At 38.8% G+C, this 17685-nt stretch overlaps 2 protein-coding genes and 1 pseudogene across 13 annotated transcripts in view; 1 reads left to right on the forward strand and 2 right to left on the reverse strand.

Annotated features, from left to right (window-relative positions):
* Positions 1-12537, reverse strand: part of POU2F1 (POU class 2 homeobox 1) — a 121774-nt gene extending 109237 nt beyond the window's left edge. For 3 of the 12 annotated variants that reach the window (XM_087894980.1, XM_087894979.1, XM_087894977.1), the window contains exon 1: positions 12132-12379. In XM_087894980.1, coding sequence (XP_087751106.1) covers positions 12132-12189 — 58 coding nt within the window. In that variant the 5' untranslated portion in view covers positions 12190-12379. Of the gene's footprint in view, positions 1-12131 lie in introns of all 12 variants that reach the window. The other 9 variants (XM_034414009.3, XM_034414001.3, XM_087894981.1 and 6 more) reach the window with 7 other exon arrangements.
* LOC148113335 (uncharacterized) lies at positions 506-12141 on the reverse strand. The gene is made up of 2 exons (XM_087894982.1): positions 6394-12141; positions 506-6185 (listed from the first exon to the last, which is right to left on the reverse strand). The coding sequence occupies exons 1-2, from the start codon at positions 6593-6595 to the stop codon at positions 5755-5757; spliced, it is 633 nt and encodes a 210-aa protein (XP_087751108.1). The 5' UTR covers positions 6596-12141; the 3' UTR covers positions 506-5754.
* On the forward strand, positions 3491-3865 carry LOC117663694 (histone H2B 7-like; annotated as a pseudogene).
* Positions 12538-17685: the final 5148 nt, after the last annotated feature.

Here is a 17685-nt window from a genome sequence, read left to right on the forward strand (position 1 = left end):
TTTTAATTTTAATTGGGAGATACATCAAAATTGGATGGGCAGCTATTTACAATGAATCAGAGTTTCCCAACCTTTCCAGTTTTGCTGATTGGGGGGGGGGGGAGAGAGGAGATGGGTCCGCATGAATGGCGGACACATGCACAACTCCATTTGCGCAAGCGGCAGGTTTGCCCATCCACCACTTCCACAGCCCGTTTTCCAACAGTTTAAGGCCAAGTAGTGGCCCGTGGTCCAGGGGTTGGAGACCTCTGCAGTAAATGATTTAAATGAGTATTTCAATAGATGCAATGCTATTTCTAATGCTAATTTTATATTCAAAAGTTTAAAAATCTTTTAAAATTTGAGCATACTAAAAATAATTTTTGGATCTAATTCATAGGCTTCAAATATTATGCAGAAAATTTTGAAAGAAAACACAGAAAATAGGCATCCATTAGAAATTAAGGAACAACAAAAATGAGCATAGATAAACAATAAAAAGCTTAGTTTTTCAATAGTGTCTTTATTTTTATATATTAAAATATGGAAATAATTATTGAGCAAAATAGAATTATTTTCAAATTATACATTACTTTCTACAAATAACATATATGGCATTAAAATAAAAAATAATTATATACATACCACTGTGATACTTGATCTAATTATTATTTTATTATGCACGTTAATAACCATAGTGAAGATTTAACCTATGCACATTACCTGTGAATCTCTAATAAATACACCAGTACACTCTAATTTTTTTTCAGCCTTCATTTGTCTACATAGGAATATTTTTTTTTTCCATACAAAACATATTAAATAACTCGAGAATAATGAGAAGTAAACTGAATTATTTCTGAATAAAAATGTAGATGACATTTTTAGGGGGTATAAAGTGAATCATCCAACAAAGATGGGAACACTTAAGTCAGAGCCATAAGAATCAGCATAAACTGGAGTATGCTGCAGAAAAGAGAATATAGGAGAACAGCAGACATGAAAAAGTATTTAAATTAAACAAGGGAAGACATGGAAAACGAATGTTAAAAACTGTCATTAAAAAAAGAAGCTTGCAGAAGACAGCAACTATCCTCACAGTGAGTTAAAGGGAGATTGATGAAAGAGCAAGGAACCAATTGTCACTGGAGTCCTGAAATATCCATGGGATTATTTTATGCTATGTCATAGGAGACACTGTCAGTCTTATGTGGCAGACTGGCATTCTATTCCTTACACTGTCATTTCATCCTCAACACTTCGATCAGAATATCAGTGTATTTCAAATGTCATTCCATCAACGTACACCATCATTTTTATTTTTTATTCTAGTCATGCTGTCTATCCTTCCACCTGTTGTTCTTTCTAAAGATACACCTGTGATACTTCTATATATTGTCATCGTTCTATTATACAATAATATTTTGTGAATATTTTAGCTTAGCTAGCATCATTTCTCATTCACCCCTACCTTTTATATTTCCATTCCAAGCTTAACCATATATTTGATTTCTAGTCAAGCTGCCCATCCACTTTTTTATATTACTTCAGTCACCCGTTAACTCACTGAACAGTCTTCTGAAAACTGAAAAGAAATCAGCATAATTAACAAATGTTAGCAATAAAAGTGAAATACAGGAAGTCTTCGTTTTATGACCACAATTCAGCCCAAAATTTCTGTTGTTAAATGAGACATTTGTTAAGTGAGTTTTGCCCCATTTTACGATCTTCCTTGCCATAACTGTTAACTGAATTACTGCAATTGATAAGTTAGTAACCCGGCTGTTAAATGAATCTCACTTCCCCATTGATTTTGCTTGTCTGAAGATCACAAAAGTTGATCACATGACCTTGGGACACAGCAACAGTCATAAGTATGAACCAGTTGCCAAGCATCTAAATTTTGATCACATGATCATAGGGATGTTATGACCCAGAGTTGGCACGCAAGCAACACATGCTAGGTGGAAGCTTGACAACTTTTATTCAACCACCATCCCCCACAATCTAGCAATTCCTGGTCCATTCTCCAAGGTCTCTGTCCCGAAGCTACCCTTACAGTCCAAGAGCAAGGCTCAAACACACACGCTTTGTGTAATTTCCCAGGAGAGAAAGTCCATAGGAGCAGCATTGCTCCGGGGGCAAGACAGGCACTCAAACTTGGCAAAGTTCACAATGAATGTCAAAGCAAAAAATCAAACCTCAGTCCAGACCAGCAAGGATTCTGGAGCAAAGCTCTTCTTGGAGGCAGCTGATCCTCGGGAGGAGAGTTGGGGTGCCCTCCTCCCGAGTAATTAGGTCACCCTGCGCTGACTCTACCTCTCCATTCTCCGCACTCAGAGATCGGGTGAGGGAAGCAGTTGCTCATCTCTGGAATACTGCCTCTCCTCTGTTCCGCTGCCTGCCCTTTCCATCTCCTCCCCAGCTTCTGGGGCTTGAGGGACCGGGGACTGCCTTGTCCTCATGCCCAGGTTGTTCCTCATGGGCCATAGGGACTGCGCCCTTCTCCTCCATCAGCCCCGGCTCCATCTCCTCCTCCTCCTCAGACCCGGGCTCCGATGATCGTAATTGTGAAAAACAGACTTAACTCACTTTTTCCAGTGCCATTGTACCTTTGAGCGATCACTAAATGAACTGTTGTAAATCAAGGACTGCCTGTATCAACTTAAATCACTGAATACCAGAGAAAAAACTTTTCCTTCTTTGTGCACTGAATTACTGCAGGAACAGATACTTTATGCAGCAGTGTGGACTATTTCAGAGAGATACTGGCAACTAGAACATCACAATTGCTTGATTTTCAATAGATAGTATACTGAATTAGTATGGTTAATGGTTAAGGTGCTGAACTTACTTTCCTTTCCTTAGCCAACCCATGGGACTCACTACGTGCGTATAGTACTGATTTGGTTGCCAAAATAGTGAGAATTGTTTTAATTTTGTAATCACACAATCACAAGTATTAATTTTTAGCTCTCTTGAAAATGACTAAGATCTGAAGAATGCAAATTTGCACTGATAAAAGTTGGAGTCATCAAGTTTTCTAGATTGTGAGATTTGCCTCTTTACTCAAGACACAAGGTTTATCCGCTTGAATAATCGTAAATGCTAGTTTGGCATATATAAAGTGCCTATTACATCTATATGCTACTAAAAATCTCATTCATGCAATGTTTAACAGATGAAACAATGAATCATCGGGCAACAATTTTTGAACCTTAAACGAGTTAATTTACAGAATATGTCCAAAATCTGGGACCCTCGATTCCTGTGGAATTGATTTTGGCAAATTTTATAAAACATTTTATGACATAAACTTATCATAAAAGTTTATAATGTAATACAAAATGCAGTAAAACATTTCTGATATAGAACCATGCTACAATCACAATTGGGACTGAGATTACCATTTAACTGAGAATTACAGTTTGTTAAGGAAGTATCCACAGATTGCTTTCCGGTTTTTCTCTCTATTATTTTTTTCCCCGCTTGAAATTCTGTCTTGAGAAGGATGCCCAAACAGGCTAAATCGCTCCTGTGCCCAAGAAGGGCTCCAAGAAAGCCATCACCAAGATGCAGAAGAAAGGGGACAAGAAGCGCAAGAAGAGCCACAAGGGAATCTACTCTATCTACGTCTACAAGGTGTTGAAGCAGGTCCACCTGACACCGGCATCTCCTCCAATGCCATGAGCATCATGAACTCCTTTGTTAACGACATCTTCGAGCGCACCACAGCCAAGGCTTCCTGCCTGGCTCACTACAAGCGCTCCACCATCACCTCCCGTGAGATCCAGACAGCCATGTACCTCCTCCTGCCGGAGAACTGGCCAAACATGCCGTCTCCGAGGGCACCAAGGCTGTGACTAAGTACACCAGCTCCAAGTAAATGAGCTTGAGATGAAATCTCCTTCGCCAGACCCAAAGGCTCTTTTAAAAGCCACCAATAACAAAATAAAAAGAATTTTTTAAAAAAGGAAGTATCCACCACAATCCAAGTCATTCTGGGCTTGGTCTCTCCCAGCCCTGACCTTTGTAAGTTAAGGGGCTACCACCAACTATCCACACTTGTCTATCTCTTCCGTATTGTTGCCCTTTGGCTGCCTTATCTTAGAGTGGCAAGCAGTCTCAGAACTGTGCAGAACCTGGAAAGCTGAAGTCACCTCAATCCAATTCTGGTCACCTTCCCAGGGTGGATTTGATTTAAATCACGATTTAAATCACTAGTCAGTAAGGCTTGATTTAAATCATAGTTTTCTACATAAAGACTAATTCTTGCTGGTATAACTTTAATATGCAAGTAGATGAAGATTTTTAAAATAACAACTTTTCATATTAGTTTTTTTATCCCCAGTTTAATAGGTTAATCATTCATATTTGGACAACTTTTCTGTTGTACTTAGGAAGGAGAAAAATAATCATTACCTTAATAATAACAATTTAAATAGATTTATTCAACTGAAACAATAACATTACAGCATGTTATTTGCTTAAACAAACATCCATGTTTGTTAACTAATTTGGCTAAACAATATATATATATTTTAAGAAACTTAGACTGTCAGCCCAGCCTACACATGAAAAACTTAAATACTGTCCTCTGTAGCTCACTCGTCATCTTCATCTTCTTCTTTGTTCATAATCTGGAAAAGAAAAACAAGCTTTCCTGCTTTATCGGGTCCCAAACGATTTCTCAATTTAGAATGAATGAGTCCAAAGGAAGAGAATATTCTTTCAACGCCTGCAGAAGAAGCTACTGCTGTTAAAAGTGAAATCATTACTTGAACAGTCTCTAAATCCAAGTGCTTAAGTGACTTACACCAGTTCACTGGTGTGACTTTCTTTAAAATATCTTCAGCAAACATATATTTCTTGAATGGTTCCCCCTTAGCTTTGAAGTTTATTATAGTTGGCATTACAGATGGATGATTGCTGGATACCCATGTCATAGCTAACTCCTCAGCAGTTAAGTTTTGACCCCGATACTGGATATTGACAATATTTGCCAAAAAATGAGCTGAAGACAGTACTTGTCCATTCGTTTTTTTAATGCTTGTAATTTAATTCTGTCCATGTGTAGTTCTGTTTTTAAGGGTTCACTCAGTTCCTTCCAAATTTCAACCGCATCAGCAATAAAACAGCTATTTTTCTGTATTTTGTTTAAAGCTTCAGAGATGGGTTTCAGGATGCTCAGCATATGTTCAACATTTCTCTTAAGCCCAACGTTGAGGATTTTGGCCATGACAGTGCCATCTATTTTATCTCGATTTTCTTCACAAACTGTCATCAGAATAGCCCAGTTCTTGATATACTGCTCAAAACAGTCCACCACAGAGTTCCATCTAACATCTTGTGGGAGCGTTAGCTTGGTTCCACCCATCCTTCTCAGAGCTGCTGCAGCAAAATGATTGTTACGGAAGTATTTAGCAATTTCAACAACATTAGTCTTTATTTCTGGAACACTTTAAGTCTTTGGCTAAGAGGTACAGCAAATGAGCACTGCAACCATATGTTATTAACTTTGTATTCCCTTCCTGCTCTTCTAAATTTCTTCTCATCTTGGATACATTTGCAGCATTGTCTGTGACCAAACTGCGTTAGACATTTGAATTTTTGTTCACGTTATTATAGCTTTTACTGCCACTTCTTTTAAGTATTCTGCTGTGTGTGCATTTCCTGGCGTATCAATTGTTTGTGCAAGGAAGACTTTGCCTTCTTCTGTTGTTATACAAGCACATACAATAGGATCATTGTGGACATTACTCCATCCATCAATACTTAGGTTAACAATTCTACCCTCCAGAGCTGTTGCACATTGCTACATTTGTCTGTCATCACTTTATCCATCAGTTTCCCTGCAATATCTGCTCTGCTGGGTGGACTGTATCCTGGTCTCAGTGACTGAACCATATTAATGAAATGTGGGTTCTCAGTCAGACGGAAAGAAGAGCTCGTTGCATAAACAAACTGGGCATTTTTTTCATCAATTAACTCTTTTTCTAATCTGCTAGTTTTTATTACAAACTTATCTATGGTGGTTCCAGGAGGGAAGAGTTTTGTCTTTCTTTTAGGTGATAGTGATATGTGGCTGTGGGTGTCTGATGATGATGATACTAATGAAGCACTATCCTGGATGGATAACTCTGAAACTGTAGAACAGAAGGATGGTGATCTTGAAGGTGGATAGTTTCCAGAATCCATGAATTCCCCTAAACAAAAAAGTCAATGCTGTTATTTTATTGTTTATACAATTTCTGCTTATTGTACACAGCACTGCCCCAAAAGGAATATTTGCTTTTCTTCATAACTGTACCAAATGACAGTAACATGCAGTAATAATAAGAAATATAATTTTGCTCAAACATGACAGTTCAAGGCAGTCTTTAGAAATACAATTCAATAAAAATGTTTACCAACCTGAAGATCCTGCCTGTTCAAATGTGTTTCTTTGGTCATCTTCATCACAGCACTTCTCATGATGTTGCCTCATTCGGGCCACCAGGCCTTGCATTTCTTTGTTGCAGTGTTTGCAGTTTGCACGCATGCCTGCCTTACCAATAGGTAAAGGAACTTCATTAAAATATTGCCAAACTGGGTCTCTTTTACGGCCTGCTGCCATTATAGGTTTTTTCCTCCAAGGAAAGAATGTGATAAACCTCAGGTGATACACACAAAAAGATCCAAAGACTTGTCTGTCTGTGGTTGTGCGGTATTGTGCTCAGAAAGTTTCACTTTCATTTTGTACTGCTTGTCTGCTTGCCCCTTCCTCCTCACACTTAATTTCACTTTCTTCTTGTGCAGATCTATTCCACTCCAAACAATCAGAAAAATATTGTTTCTATTCTATTCACTGAACTTCTTGAAACTTAGCACTGAAGGGGTTGATTCTGTATTCATAGGTTTGTAGAACAATAGGATTAAGGTCTTTTTCTCAACTCTGTTCATGTTATAACATTTTTGCTGTGAAGAAGAGGCATGTGATCTCTGCTGAGTCAAATTCAGTTTTGAGAACTGCAAAAGTAAACCAAGTATCTGTGATAATATCTTGTAGGCAGAGAAACTGCCCAATAATCTTACAAAAACCTCTGGAAGAGCATGACATTGTGAATGGATTGAAGGGAAACAATAATAAGGATATAATAAATAATACTAGAATATGATATACTGGTATACTAGATTCTGTAACCATTAGGTTCCTGTAATACATATATGCCTTTGTATTTGTATCACATATATTATGCCTTTATATTTGCATCTCCTGTAACAAACATATTCTGTTATTACGCCTTTGTAATGTATCTGGTATTTGTCAAACGTATGTCCCTGCCATTTGACCTGAACTCATATCAATCTTCTTTCTGTGCTATCTAAGAGCATGGTACCTATCAACAAAGGGATAATTTACACCTCAGCCTTAATTTATGTTTGATCTGGATAAACTAGTCTTCCAGAGCCAGGGGGCTAAGTGGCCAATTGAATAAACAAAGAAATGCTCAAGATAAAACTAATTGGGAAGTTTCTATTCCCCCTTGCAGGGCAACAAGGAATACACAAACCTAAATTAGGAGGCCAGAATTGGGTACTAAGCTGATGTCTCTGAGGGTATAAAAGGACGCCATACCTTCCCCAAGGTGTGGCTATTTCCTCGCATGCATTGTATCTGTATGTTCTGGATATAGTTCCACCCAGTATTTTGTTTTTGGCCATAAATAAAAGCTATTTTTTTGCAAGCTTCGTCTTGAGTCTCTCTCTCTTTGGCATTCTGGTGACTCAAGTGTATTTTGGGACCTTACAGATTAATGGAATTTATTTACCAAAAAAATTAAACATATACAGCCTTATTCTACATAATTAAAAAACTAATCTTTATTTCATGATGGAATAACCTTTGGATGGTATTTTCCTCAAAAAGCATTTTATTTAAAAAAATCTGATTTAAATCAAAAAAATCTGATTTTTTTGATTTTTTTAAAAAAATCATTGATTTTTATCCACCCTGCACCCTCCCCATCCAGGACCCCCACCGTCCTGTTGTCCCAGCTTACCTTTTCTGCCTTTTTGCTTCTGCTGCCGATGAGATATGCCCAGTATGACTACTTGGGCACATAGGCCTGGCTTCACATGGCAAAAACTGTGAATGCACTGTGCTCCTGTTTGGGGCTGACTATGCATTGTGAAAGAGAAAAAGAGCAAAAGATAGAGAAACCCAGACAAAGCAGCTTAAAGGGGTTTTCCATTTTTCGCCATGTGAAGCCAGCTCCAAATGGGCCAGGAACACAGCACAAACAGGGGACTGGTACCCTACAGATTCTTTAAGCTACTTTGTGCCTTTTTTTCTCTCCCAGCCCCATAAGGACCTTCAGGTAGACTGAGCCAGCTGTAATGGAATGTCTGAATGACCTTAAGAACAGTGGAGAAGAGGGGCTTCCTAGGAAACATCTCTTTTCCCCTTTCTCAAGATCATTTATGCATTTCATTAAACCAGCCTCCTCAGCAAAAGCAAAAAGATAGAAGCAAAGGTGAGCTGGGCAGCAGGACGCCAAAAGGCAATAGATGAGAAGATAGGTGGGTGGAGGGAGTTTCAGCATACTTATGCTTATAAACGTAGCAGGCTTCCAAGCACCTGGATTTTGATCATATGATTGTGGGGGCACTGCAACAGTTGTAACTTAGTCCCTTCATTCAGTGCTATTTTAATGTCAAAAGTTGCTGAACAAATGCCATAAATTGAGAACTACCTGTAATCTACATACATTACATTCATAAGTAAGATTAACAAGAAACAACAAAATCATACATCTGTTCACACATCAAAAATCAATAAAATCTCTATTAAACAAATAACTTACTACAAAAGAAAATACCATAATCTTCTAACATATCCACTCCATGTCTTGTTGAAATAATCACTTTTTTATATTCTTCATAAATTCCAATATATGTAGATCCATACAGAACTTGGGAAAATGCAGTCTAAAGGAGACAGCAATTGAGAAAGCCCACTCAGTAGTCCTCTAAGAAATCTAAACAGAGCCCATTCTTGCTGATCATATGCAGTTGTAGTTCCCAATCCTTCAGATCTCAAGAACAGTGCCAAAGATATCTATTAAATACTGGACAGAATTCAGAACATACATTTCTAATGAGGTTTCTAACAGAAATACAAAATAAATTGTAATTAGTATGCTTAGCACTGGAATAGCTGAGGATCACAATAAAACATACATGACATCACTCCCTTATGTATTTACATTAAATACAAGAATACAAGTATTTAAGAGAGGTGTCTCTATGATGACATAATTCTATGTTAATTTTGGCATAATCACTTTTTGCTTGTCCTCTATTAACCATGGCAATTGGGATTGGAACCAGCTTCCCCACTGACTTTGTTTATCTGAAGCTGGCAAAGAAGTGACTATAGGACATTGCAATGTTTTAATTGAGATCCAGGCACCAATTTGTTCTGACAAAGGCAAAACTAAAGTGCTTGGATTTATAAACCATTTCTTTCCTAATAAATTCAAATAAGCATCTAACAATCTATTATTTAAAATGATTATCAATTACAATAATGTTTGGTTTTTAAAATATGAGATGTTTTTATCTCTAAGAGCTAATATATTTACAATCACAACAGTGATAAAACTGAATCTATAAAGGAAATTATTCTCAGACAAATCATTTTCCTATAAGAAGACTTTTCCATTATACCTGCTTATATAGTATAATAATAAATCAAACCAACTGCACCTCCTCCTCTGGTCACCGATGACACCAATTTGACAACATTTAAAAAAGTGGTGGAGCGTATGCTTTAAACTTACAATAGTTCTAATGAAATCATATTATATTTGTGCCCAATCAGCTGCACATTGCTGCTATAAATAGGGGTAGTTGAATTTTGATTACAACTTATGATGCTTCCACTTAATATTTCAAAGATCAAGAAGGAACATAAGGTCAATTACACTGATCTCATGATATTTTTTTAAAAATGTACAAATGTAGCATCATGCCTCAATGATTATTTCATAAGAATCAAACAGATTCTGTAAAATATCCTGTCAGATACTTTTCTGCATAGATTGAAGAAAACACTCACTACATTGATCAATCAAGTGTAGTAATATTACATTTATAAAGCTCTCTTAACAATTAGAATCCTGTTTTACTGGGTATTGCGTTTTACAAACTATTTTGTTAGTATTTGTTCTAAAAAGAACAAGAATGTTTCCAATTTTATCTATATCAAACCATAACAAACTTAAGATTCCTTTCTTTGCATTTACCGCCCATTTCTCTTGATAATGTTTTTTTAACTTGTTATCTAAAAGTTTCAAAAAAAAAGACAACATTAGCAATTAAATGACAGTACCAATTATCTTTTTCAAGATGAATATTTTGATTTACATTATCTTAACTATTGCACATTATTTGTAATTCAGAATAAAACTATTACCAATTCTATCTCTGTACTTAATAATTTTGTATTTAATCTGTTGAGCAGAGTTGTTAAGCTTATTGCAGATTTCACACTCCAAAAATGTGAATGACAAACTGTTCTTTTCACCATTTAAAAACATGGCTAATAAGGACAAAGAAAGACCTCACACATACTGAATTGGAAGGAGCAGCTTTACAAAGTCCTGTTGTGGTCAGTAAATTAAAAACAAGCCCCTTATCTGAGGCAGATAAAAAAAAAAGTGGCAAAGCTGAGAGCAGATCTGATGTTGCCCATACCCCAGGAGGATTTTATTTTCACTATCGAGGCCGGGAGGGGGACATTTTAGTTATTAGTAAATAAATCAAGCAGCAGAGAGCAAGGCCTAAACGCCTGCCAAAGGAGTCCGGGCCTAGCTTTCTTCCCTCCCTTCCCCACAGCCTGGGATTGATCTCAGGGCCCTATTCGTTTGCCAAGAAAACGTAAAAAGGCAAGAGAGCGAGAAAGAAGAATCATATTGAACCACAAAAGCACATGGGGCGAATGTAAAATATAAACACGGCATTGGGCTCTGAGTGGCTGTTATTAAAGGCCTGAATTACTAAACATGAGAGGCGGGGAAAGTCGGGCGGCCATTTCAATAATATAAACCTCCCCGAATTAGACATTATTCAAATGAGAACGACAGAGGGAGGGGGGGGTTGAAGAGGAAAGAATTTAAAAAAAGAGGCGCATTCAACCTGTCACCCCAGAACCCCTGACCTTGCCAAGCAACACATGGGAAGTGGGGAAGCATTGTTGACCGCTCCCTCTCTAAGTCTCCCCCCACCCGCTGCCCACAAACCAAGAAACACCCCCCCCCTCCACGCTCTCCCTCCATCTCTCAGAGGGAAGATTTGGCAGGCCAAGCCAAGTCCTGTCGGGCAAGCGGACAAAACCGACCCACTGCATTTCCTAAGCGGAGCCCTACCTCCTCCCAAGAAAGGAGGTTAGATGCACCCCCATATACACTTTACTTGATGGAGAGCAAATCCCTGTCGAGCAGCCGGCGCGCGCCTTTCGAGGTTTGTCTTAGGCCAAAGATGCCCACCCCGAGGGCAACCCCAAACTCCCCTCGGCGCGTAGGCCTTGGCCTCTGGGGAAATTAGGCTGCCTGCGGGAGAAGGACAAGCGGCTTGCAGGAGAGACGTTTTTCCCTTTCCCCTTTTTTTAAAAGCACTTTTCTCTGCCTTTCCCCCAAGCCAGCGCGACCTCTGAGGGGACGCGGACGCAGATGCATTTGGGTCCCCCCAAAGACTGGATGCGGCAAGGTTGAGCGCCCTCCTGTTGGCTCTTCTCTACACGTCCCCCTCCTCCGGCCGTTGCTGCGCCGCCCCCCTTGTCTGAGCCTACTATTATACAGTAGATGAATATGCAAAGCAGCTTTGGGTAGCGGCGGCAACGGTCGGCCTAGCTCTCCGAGTTGGGCTCCAGGAGCGAGGGTGGGGGATCCTGTCCGTTGCCCCCCGCGCCCGCGCGCGCGTGTGTATGTCTATGCGTGCCTTGTGTCTCTTGTGTCTGCACGGCGGCTACCCCCCCCCCCAGCTCCCTCCTGTGCCGTTAATTATAATAATTCTGAGTACTAATAAATTATGCTAAGCGAGGAAGGCGGGCGGCGGGGGGGCGCGTGTACGAGTATGAATATGAATATGTAAAATGCAGTAATGATTACCTGCCGCCACCGCCGCCGCCGAACTCTCATCTTGACTCGCTGCTCCTCCGTCCGCCATTTTGAATATTTTAATCAAAATCGGCCGCCCGATAAACCCTCCCTTGCTTGTTTGCTCCTTGGCTGCCCCCTCCCTGCTCGCATTCCTTTTTGCGCAGGCGCCGACTGGATGCCTCTGTCCCTCTCCCTTTTTTCCTGACGCGGCCGGTGCGCATAACCACTTCTCTCCACCACTACCACCCCCCGCCTCGCCGCCGCCGCTCCGTCACCCCCGCGCCTCCCGGCTCCGTTTGCTGGACGAAATCGAGACGTCCGCTATGCGCGTGAGGGCGAGTGGGCGGAATATGGGATGGCCCCGCGGACCGAAGTAAATCCATCCAGCTACAAAGCGACTTTTTCTGCCTGTTTTGCGACTCTACTCAAAGCCGTAAGAGACGCAAAGGCAAGCCAGTTAAGTGAACTTCAGGAAAACTTTATTCAAATTACAAATACGCTCTGCTCTTGTTGAATCGCGGAAGGTGCTCATTTGTCCCTATGCACCAGCTTTAGTTTTGTATTGAGTTCTTCCTGACCTCACAACTTCCACATTGCCTGAGAACAGAGCCCCCAGCTGTAGGGAATTCTTAGTTATTGCAATTTTCCTCCCACGTGCCTTATGCTACCGCTGGGTCAACATTATTTCGGGTTAACTTGTTCCTTTTAGCATTTGAATCTAAGCATTCCAATCCTTTCCATATTTTATTCAGATGTAACCCCTGTACATTATTTGGAAATTCATTCTCACCACTTTCAATTTAATGTAGAAATTTCAGTTACATATTTCTATTATATTTCAGTTTTCCCAATTCTTTACAAATTGTATGCAAAATAAAACAATACCACGCCGAAGTTTAGAATCACAAAACTGTTGTCAGAAAAATAAACAATATAAAGAGTTACAAAATGTCAATCACCAAAAACATTGTGCAACATACTGCTGATCCCTGTTCTGCCTCAGGAGGCTAGGATATAGTCTGAATGTAAAGAAATGGCTGAGGAAAATCATGGCCATAATTGCTTTGCTCCATTTCTCCTTCCACCTGTCAGTGGGAAAAGCATTACCTTTAATGGGGGACAGGCTGGAGGGGGAGGCAGATTTTGACAGATGATTAGTAGCTTTAATTTATCTGTCAAACCATGCTTTCATTTGGGCACATGTTTTTCACATGTTTAAAGTTAGGCCATATATCTTAGAACAGATTATAAGTAGCCTGAGAAGCAACTGAGAAGAAACATTGGATGGTGTGGGAAAAGATTACCTGGTAAATTTCAACCTCAAAAAAGCTGCAGCCCCTTTTGAAAAACCAAACACTGATATATTGACAAATCATATGAACAGTACATGAGGTGTGGGTGAAGAGTCGAGTGGGTCTCCTCTGCATTTAAGCATATATTTACTCTTTTTGCTTATTCTCTGGAGTTTAAAGTGTTGGAGAGTGAAGGAGTTCACTAGTGGATTTTAATGTGGAGGCAAAAAAATTTAGAGATTTAAATATTTTCCTGCCTAGTATACGAGAATAAGCAATTGAGGGAGTGAGGTTGACTGGGAACAGAATTATTTGTTCACTAAATTAGATACTGCACCTCAAAGTCAAATTCCACTTTGCTAATGTGTACACACATATATCCAAGACACCATCACCCCTTTTAAAGAATGGTATTCCCAGGTTGTGTGGAATATATGTAATAACCAACAAACACTTAGAAAACACCAATCAGGCAAGGCATTGTACATAAGCCAGGTGTCCAGTCTCTCCAGCAGCCCAACCTGAAATGCCACTGAAGGCAGTGATCAAAGGACAGAAGACATGCTGCAGCAGCCAACAGTGGCCAATAGGAGCTGGGTAGATCCCAGACTATGAATATATTATTATTTGCATCATTGATGAAATGGTAAATTATAATCAATGGCTTGCCCTGGGGTAAAGCAAAGAAGGAAAATATTATATTTACATTGGAATCTCTAAAGATAAAAGTGAGCTGCCTCCAACATGGGCTGCAGATGAGACAGGCAGTGTCATAAGAACATCTTATTGCAGTATCTTTGTGCACACAGATAAAGAGATGAGCAAACAACCTGGAAGTGTCCTTTGACAACTCATTGTTATGTTTATCATCTAAGGGGCAAGCAACAATGGCAAAACTAGAAACAGAATGCAATCCTTATGAAATCACTTTTAGAAACGTTCCATTGTCCACAACTCAAGTGGTGAGAGAATGTAATTTCAATGATTACATAAAATTATATAAATAACATCAATTGGGGTTTTTAACAAAGCCATTGTTACCATTTAATTTTACAAAAATAGACATGAGTTTTTATGAACAATAATATATAAGAATGCATTTGATTTATTATTTTGTTGTGAGATTTAACATCCTAATCATGTCCAACTCTCTTTAGCGCTTTTGAGAGATCAGCCAAAGTAAGCTAAAACAGAACATCATTGTAAGGCTCTATCTCAATTCTAATATAAAAATAAGTAAATAAAAATACAGTTTTACAACTTCTGTGAGGATCCAGGGCATGGCACAGAGATAACACAAACAACTGGCCTTTCAAACCACCCCTTTATTGCTCTAAATCTTCCCACATTTCTGGCAAGTCCCAGAGCAGAGGGATAACAAACCCCCACACAAACCTCAAGTAGCCTCTGGCTGCAATTAGTCCAGCCCAGCACTGTCTGCACCAAGACTGCACAGCAATAAATCCCAAATGTATTTGGCAAAACAAGAGCAAAAAAAGGTAAAAGATCCAGATAATTAGTCCAGAACACCAACAAGGAATGCAAAGACTCTTGGCACAACACTTCAGGAACTCAGTGTTTGTTCCCAACAAATGCCCTTCCCCACGGTGTCTCTTTAAGTCTCATTCCCCAGGTGTGCCTGGTGAAGCTGGGTGGGGCACTCTCCTCGCAAGTGGCCTGTTCCATCTACGCTGATCACGCCTTCTCTGCACTCTCCGAGCCCTTTCATCAGGAGGGGGTGGTTCTTCCTCCTCATCTGAGCTCTGTCTCTCCTGTTCATCCTGCCTCTGTTCCTCCCTGCCTGCAGACCTTGCTAATTCCGAACAGCCTTGCCTGGACTGAATCTGCCCTTCCCCAGTTTCCTCCAAGGCCAACGGAGCTGCCCTCTCACTCGCTATCAGTTCTTGTTCCAGCTCATCTTCCGCCCCAGACAATTTCACTCAATGTGAACTGAAACGAATAGCTGTCCAGTTTTAAAAACGAAAGAGGTAGACAATGTGCCACTCTTGCCTTCTGTGCTAAACAAAGGGGCACCGGTCTTGATTCAACTGCAGTAAGCACTGCCAAGCCTAGCATAAGCAAAAATGGTTGATAAATTAAAAAAAACCCTAGATCAACAGAAAACTAGACTGCAGAATTCAAGTAAGCCTATTCACTTTTGGTAAGACTGGAGATGGCGCAATAAGAACAAGAATTGAGGACAATGATGAGGTCACTTAGTAGTATCTAACAGAAGCGGAATTACAGGACATATTCAATGAAGTAGATGTTGATGGCAATAACACAATTCACTTCCCAGAAGTGAATTTGACAATGATGGCAAGAAAAATGAAGGATAAAGACAGAGAGAAAGAAATTAGAGAACCATTCTGTGTTTTTGATAAGGATGGAAATGTTTATATTAATGCTGCTGAACTTTGCCATGTGCTGACATATCTTTGAGGGAAGCTAACATGAAGTTAATAAAATGCTTAAAGAAGCAGATATTGATGGTGATGATTAAGTAATCATTAAGGAAGAGTTTATACAAATGATGACAGCAGAGTGAAGACACTGCACAGAATGTATTAAATTTATTGTACAAATTGTTTATTTGACTTTTTCCCTGTCTGAAACTTATCTTAAAGGATTTTGTCCTTCTGTTAAGAGAGATGCATGTATAATAAACTCATTCCTTCATGTTTTTCTCTTTATCTGTCATCCTGATATTTTGGAGAAATAACAAGTGTTTGCATATTATTTACTCTGGATGTTTAAACCCTTCCACACTTCTAAGCTTAGATGGTGTTGATCAAATGAGGGTTCATCTAAGTTATATTGAAATTAGTTATTTTAGAAAGTTTAGCAAAATGTTGAAGTGTATTATTGGTGTGGAATATGAACTGTTGACAATATGGAACTTTAAAAAGTTTGGACTATTGCATGCTTGGTAGGTTATCCAGGTATTCATATATTATTTTTTCTACTCCTGGTCCTGTACCAGAAGACATTTATGTTCTCCGATCACTATGCTTTTAAAAACTTTTGCTCAGCCACTTATTTTCAAAAGAATCTGCTTATGGCACAACTTACCTCAAATCCATTAAAAATATAATTTGTTTCCAATAAAAATAATTAATTGAATTAAATTTAAATAATTAAGAATAATAAAAAATAAATAAAAAAGAAGTCCTTTAAGCCATTTTCAATGCCCATATTATTTTTATCACATAGATATATCTGTATAAACACTAAAAAAGCAAACCACTTACAGTATAACAGTAAAATTTGATTACATTATTACCACTCCCAAAATGTTATCTATGATAGAATAGAATATAGGGCAGCAATTTCAAGCCGGGTGTCTTCCAGCTGTCTTGGAGTTTAACATCTAGAATCCATTGCCAGCATGCCCCAAAGACATGCTGACAAGGAAATGTGGGAATTAGTCAGATATGCCTGGAGGGATCATGTTGCAGGCGTAATCTTACAGGCATAATTGTAGTATTGAACAATAATACAGGGATGTTATAAATGTTGTAAACAAACAAACTACACTTTCAAATTACACACACACCTACACTTCATTGAAATTTATTTTCTGTGATCTAAAATGTGTTTTTGTATTCAAGAACTGAACTAAGATAACAATCCTTCCACATATTTCAGCAGTAATTTGCATGCCAGTTGATTTAATTTTAAATCAACTTCTGTATCTTTAATTGCATATTTAATTTGCATATGTTTCTATGTTAACTACTTTGATTGTCCCTATGCCATTTGTTTGTTTCACATTCCCCATGGTGTCCAAAAAGGACAAAGTATCAACATAATAAAAACACAAGTAAAACATCAAGGAACACAAAAGTATACAAATAAAATGACATGATCTCTGACTTGAACTCTGAGTAGGAGCAGTAGTACAGCTCCAAATCTTATTAATATTTCATATCATATCCTTCCTCTGTGGAGATCAAAACCACATAGTAGCCTCACAGCAACTTCGTGAGGTCATTTAGGTTGATTGTGACTTGCCCAAGGCTATTGAGAAGACTGAATCCATGGAAAGGGTTGCCTCTTGTGCATCCAATATTCAAACCTAAAATGATAGCATCTGGTCTACATTAATTGTATATATATGAAACCATCCTTAGATAAAGCTTCAGAAAAACATGTTAGGCAAGTAGGAATTACTCTTTAGAAGGCAGTATCTGATAAAGCTGACTTGTACAAATATAATATGTTGAAGACAAGTAATCCCTAGCATAATATAGAATTAATCCTTTGTGAAT

The sequence above is a fragment of the Pantherophis guttatus genome, chromosome 5 (assembly GCF_059756535.1).
Source record: "Pantherophis guttatus breed Tessera chromosome 5, ASM5975653v1, whole genome shotgun sequence".
In the NCBI taxonomy this organism is placed as follows: domain Eukaryota; kingdom Metazoa; phylum Chordata; class Lepidosauria; order Squamata; family Colubridae; genus Pantherophis; species Pantherophis guttatus.

Bases quoted from the DNA above. Each gene is read 5' to 3' on its own strand.
- LOC148113335 (XM_087894982.1), bottom strand. From the start codon at position 6,595: ATGGCAGCAGGCCGTAAAAGAGACCCAGTTTGGCAATATTTTAATGAA. The intron at 6,186-6,393 runs GTTGGTAAACAT...TTTTTTGTTTAG, and splicing joins TGAACAGGCAGGATCTTCAG to GGGAATTCATGGATTCTGGA.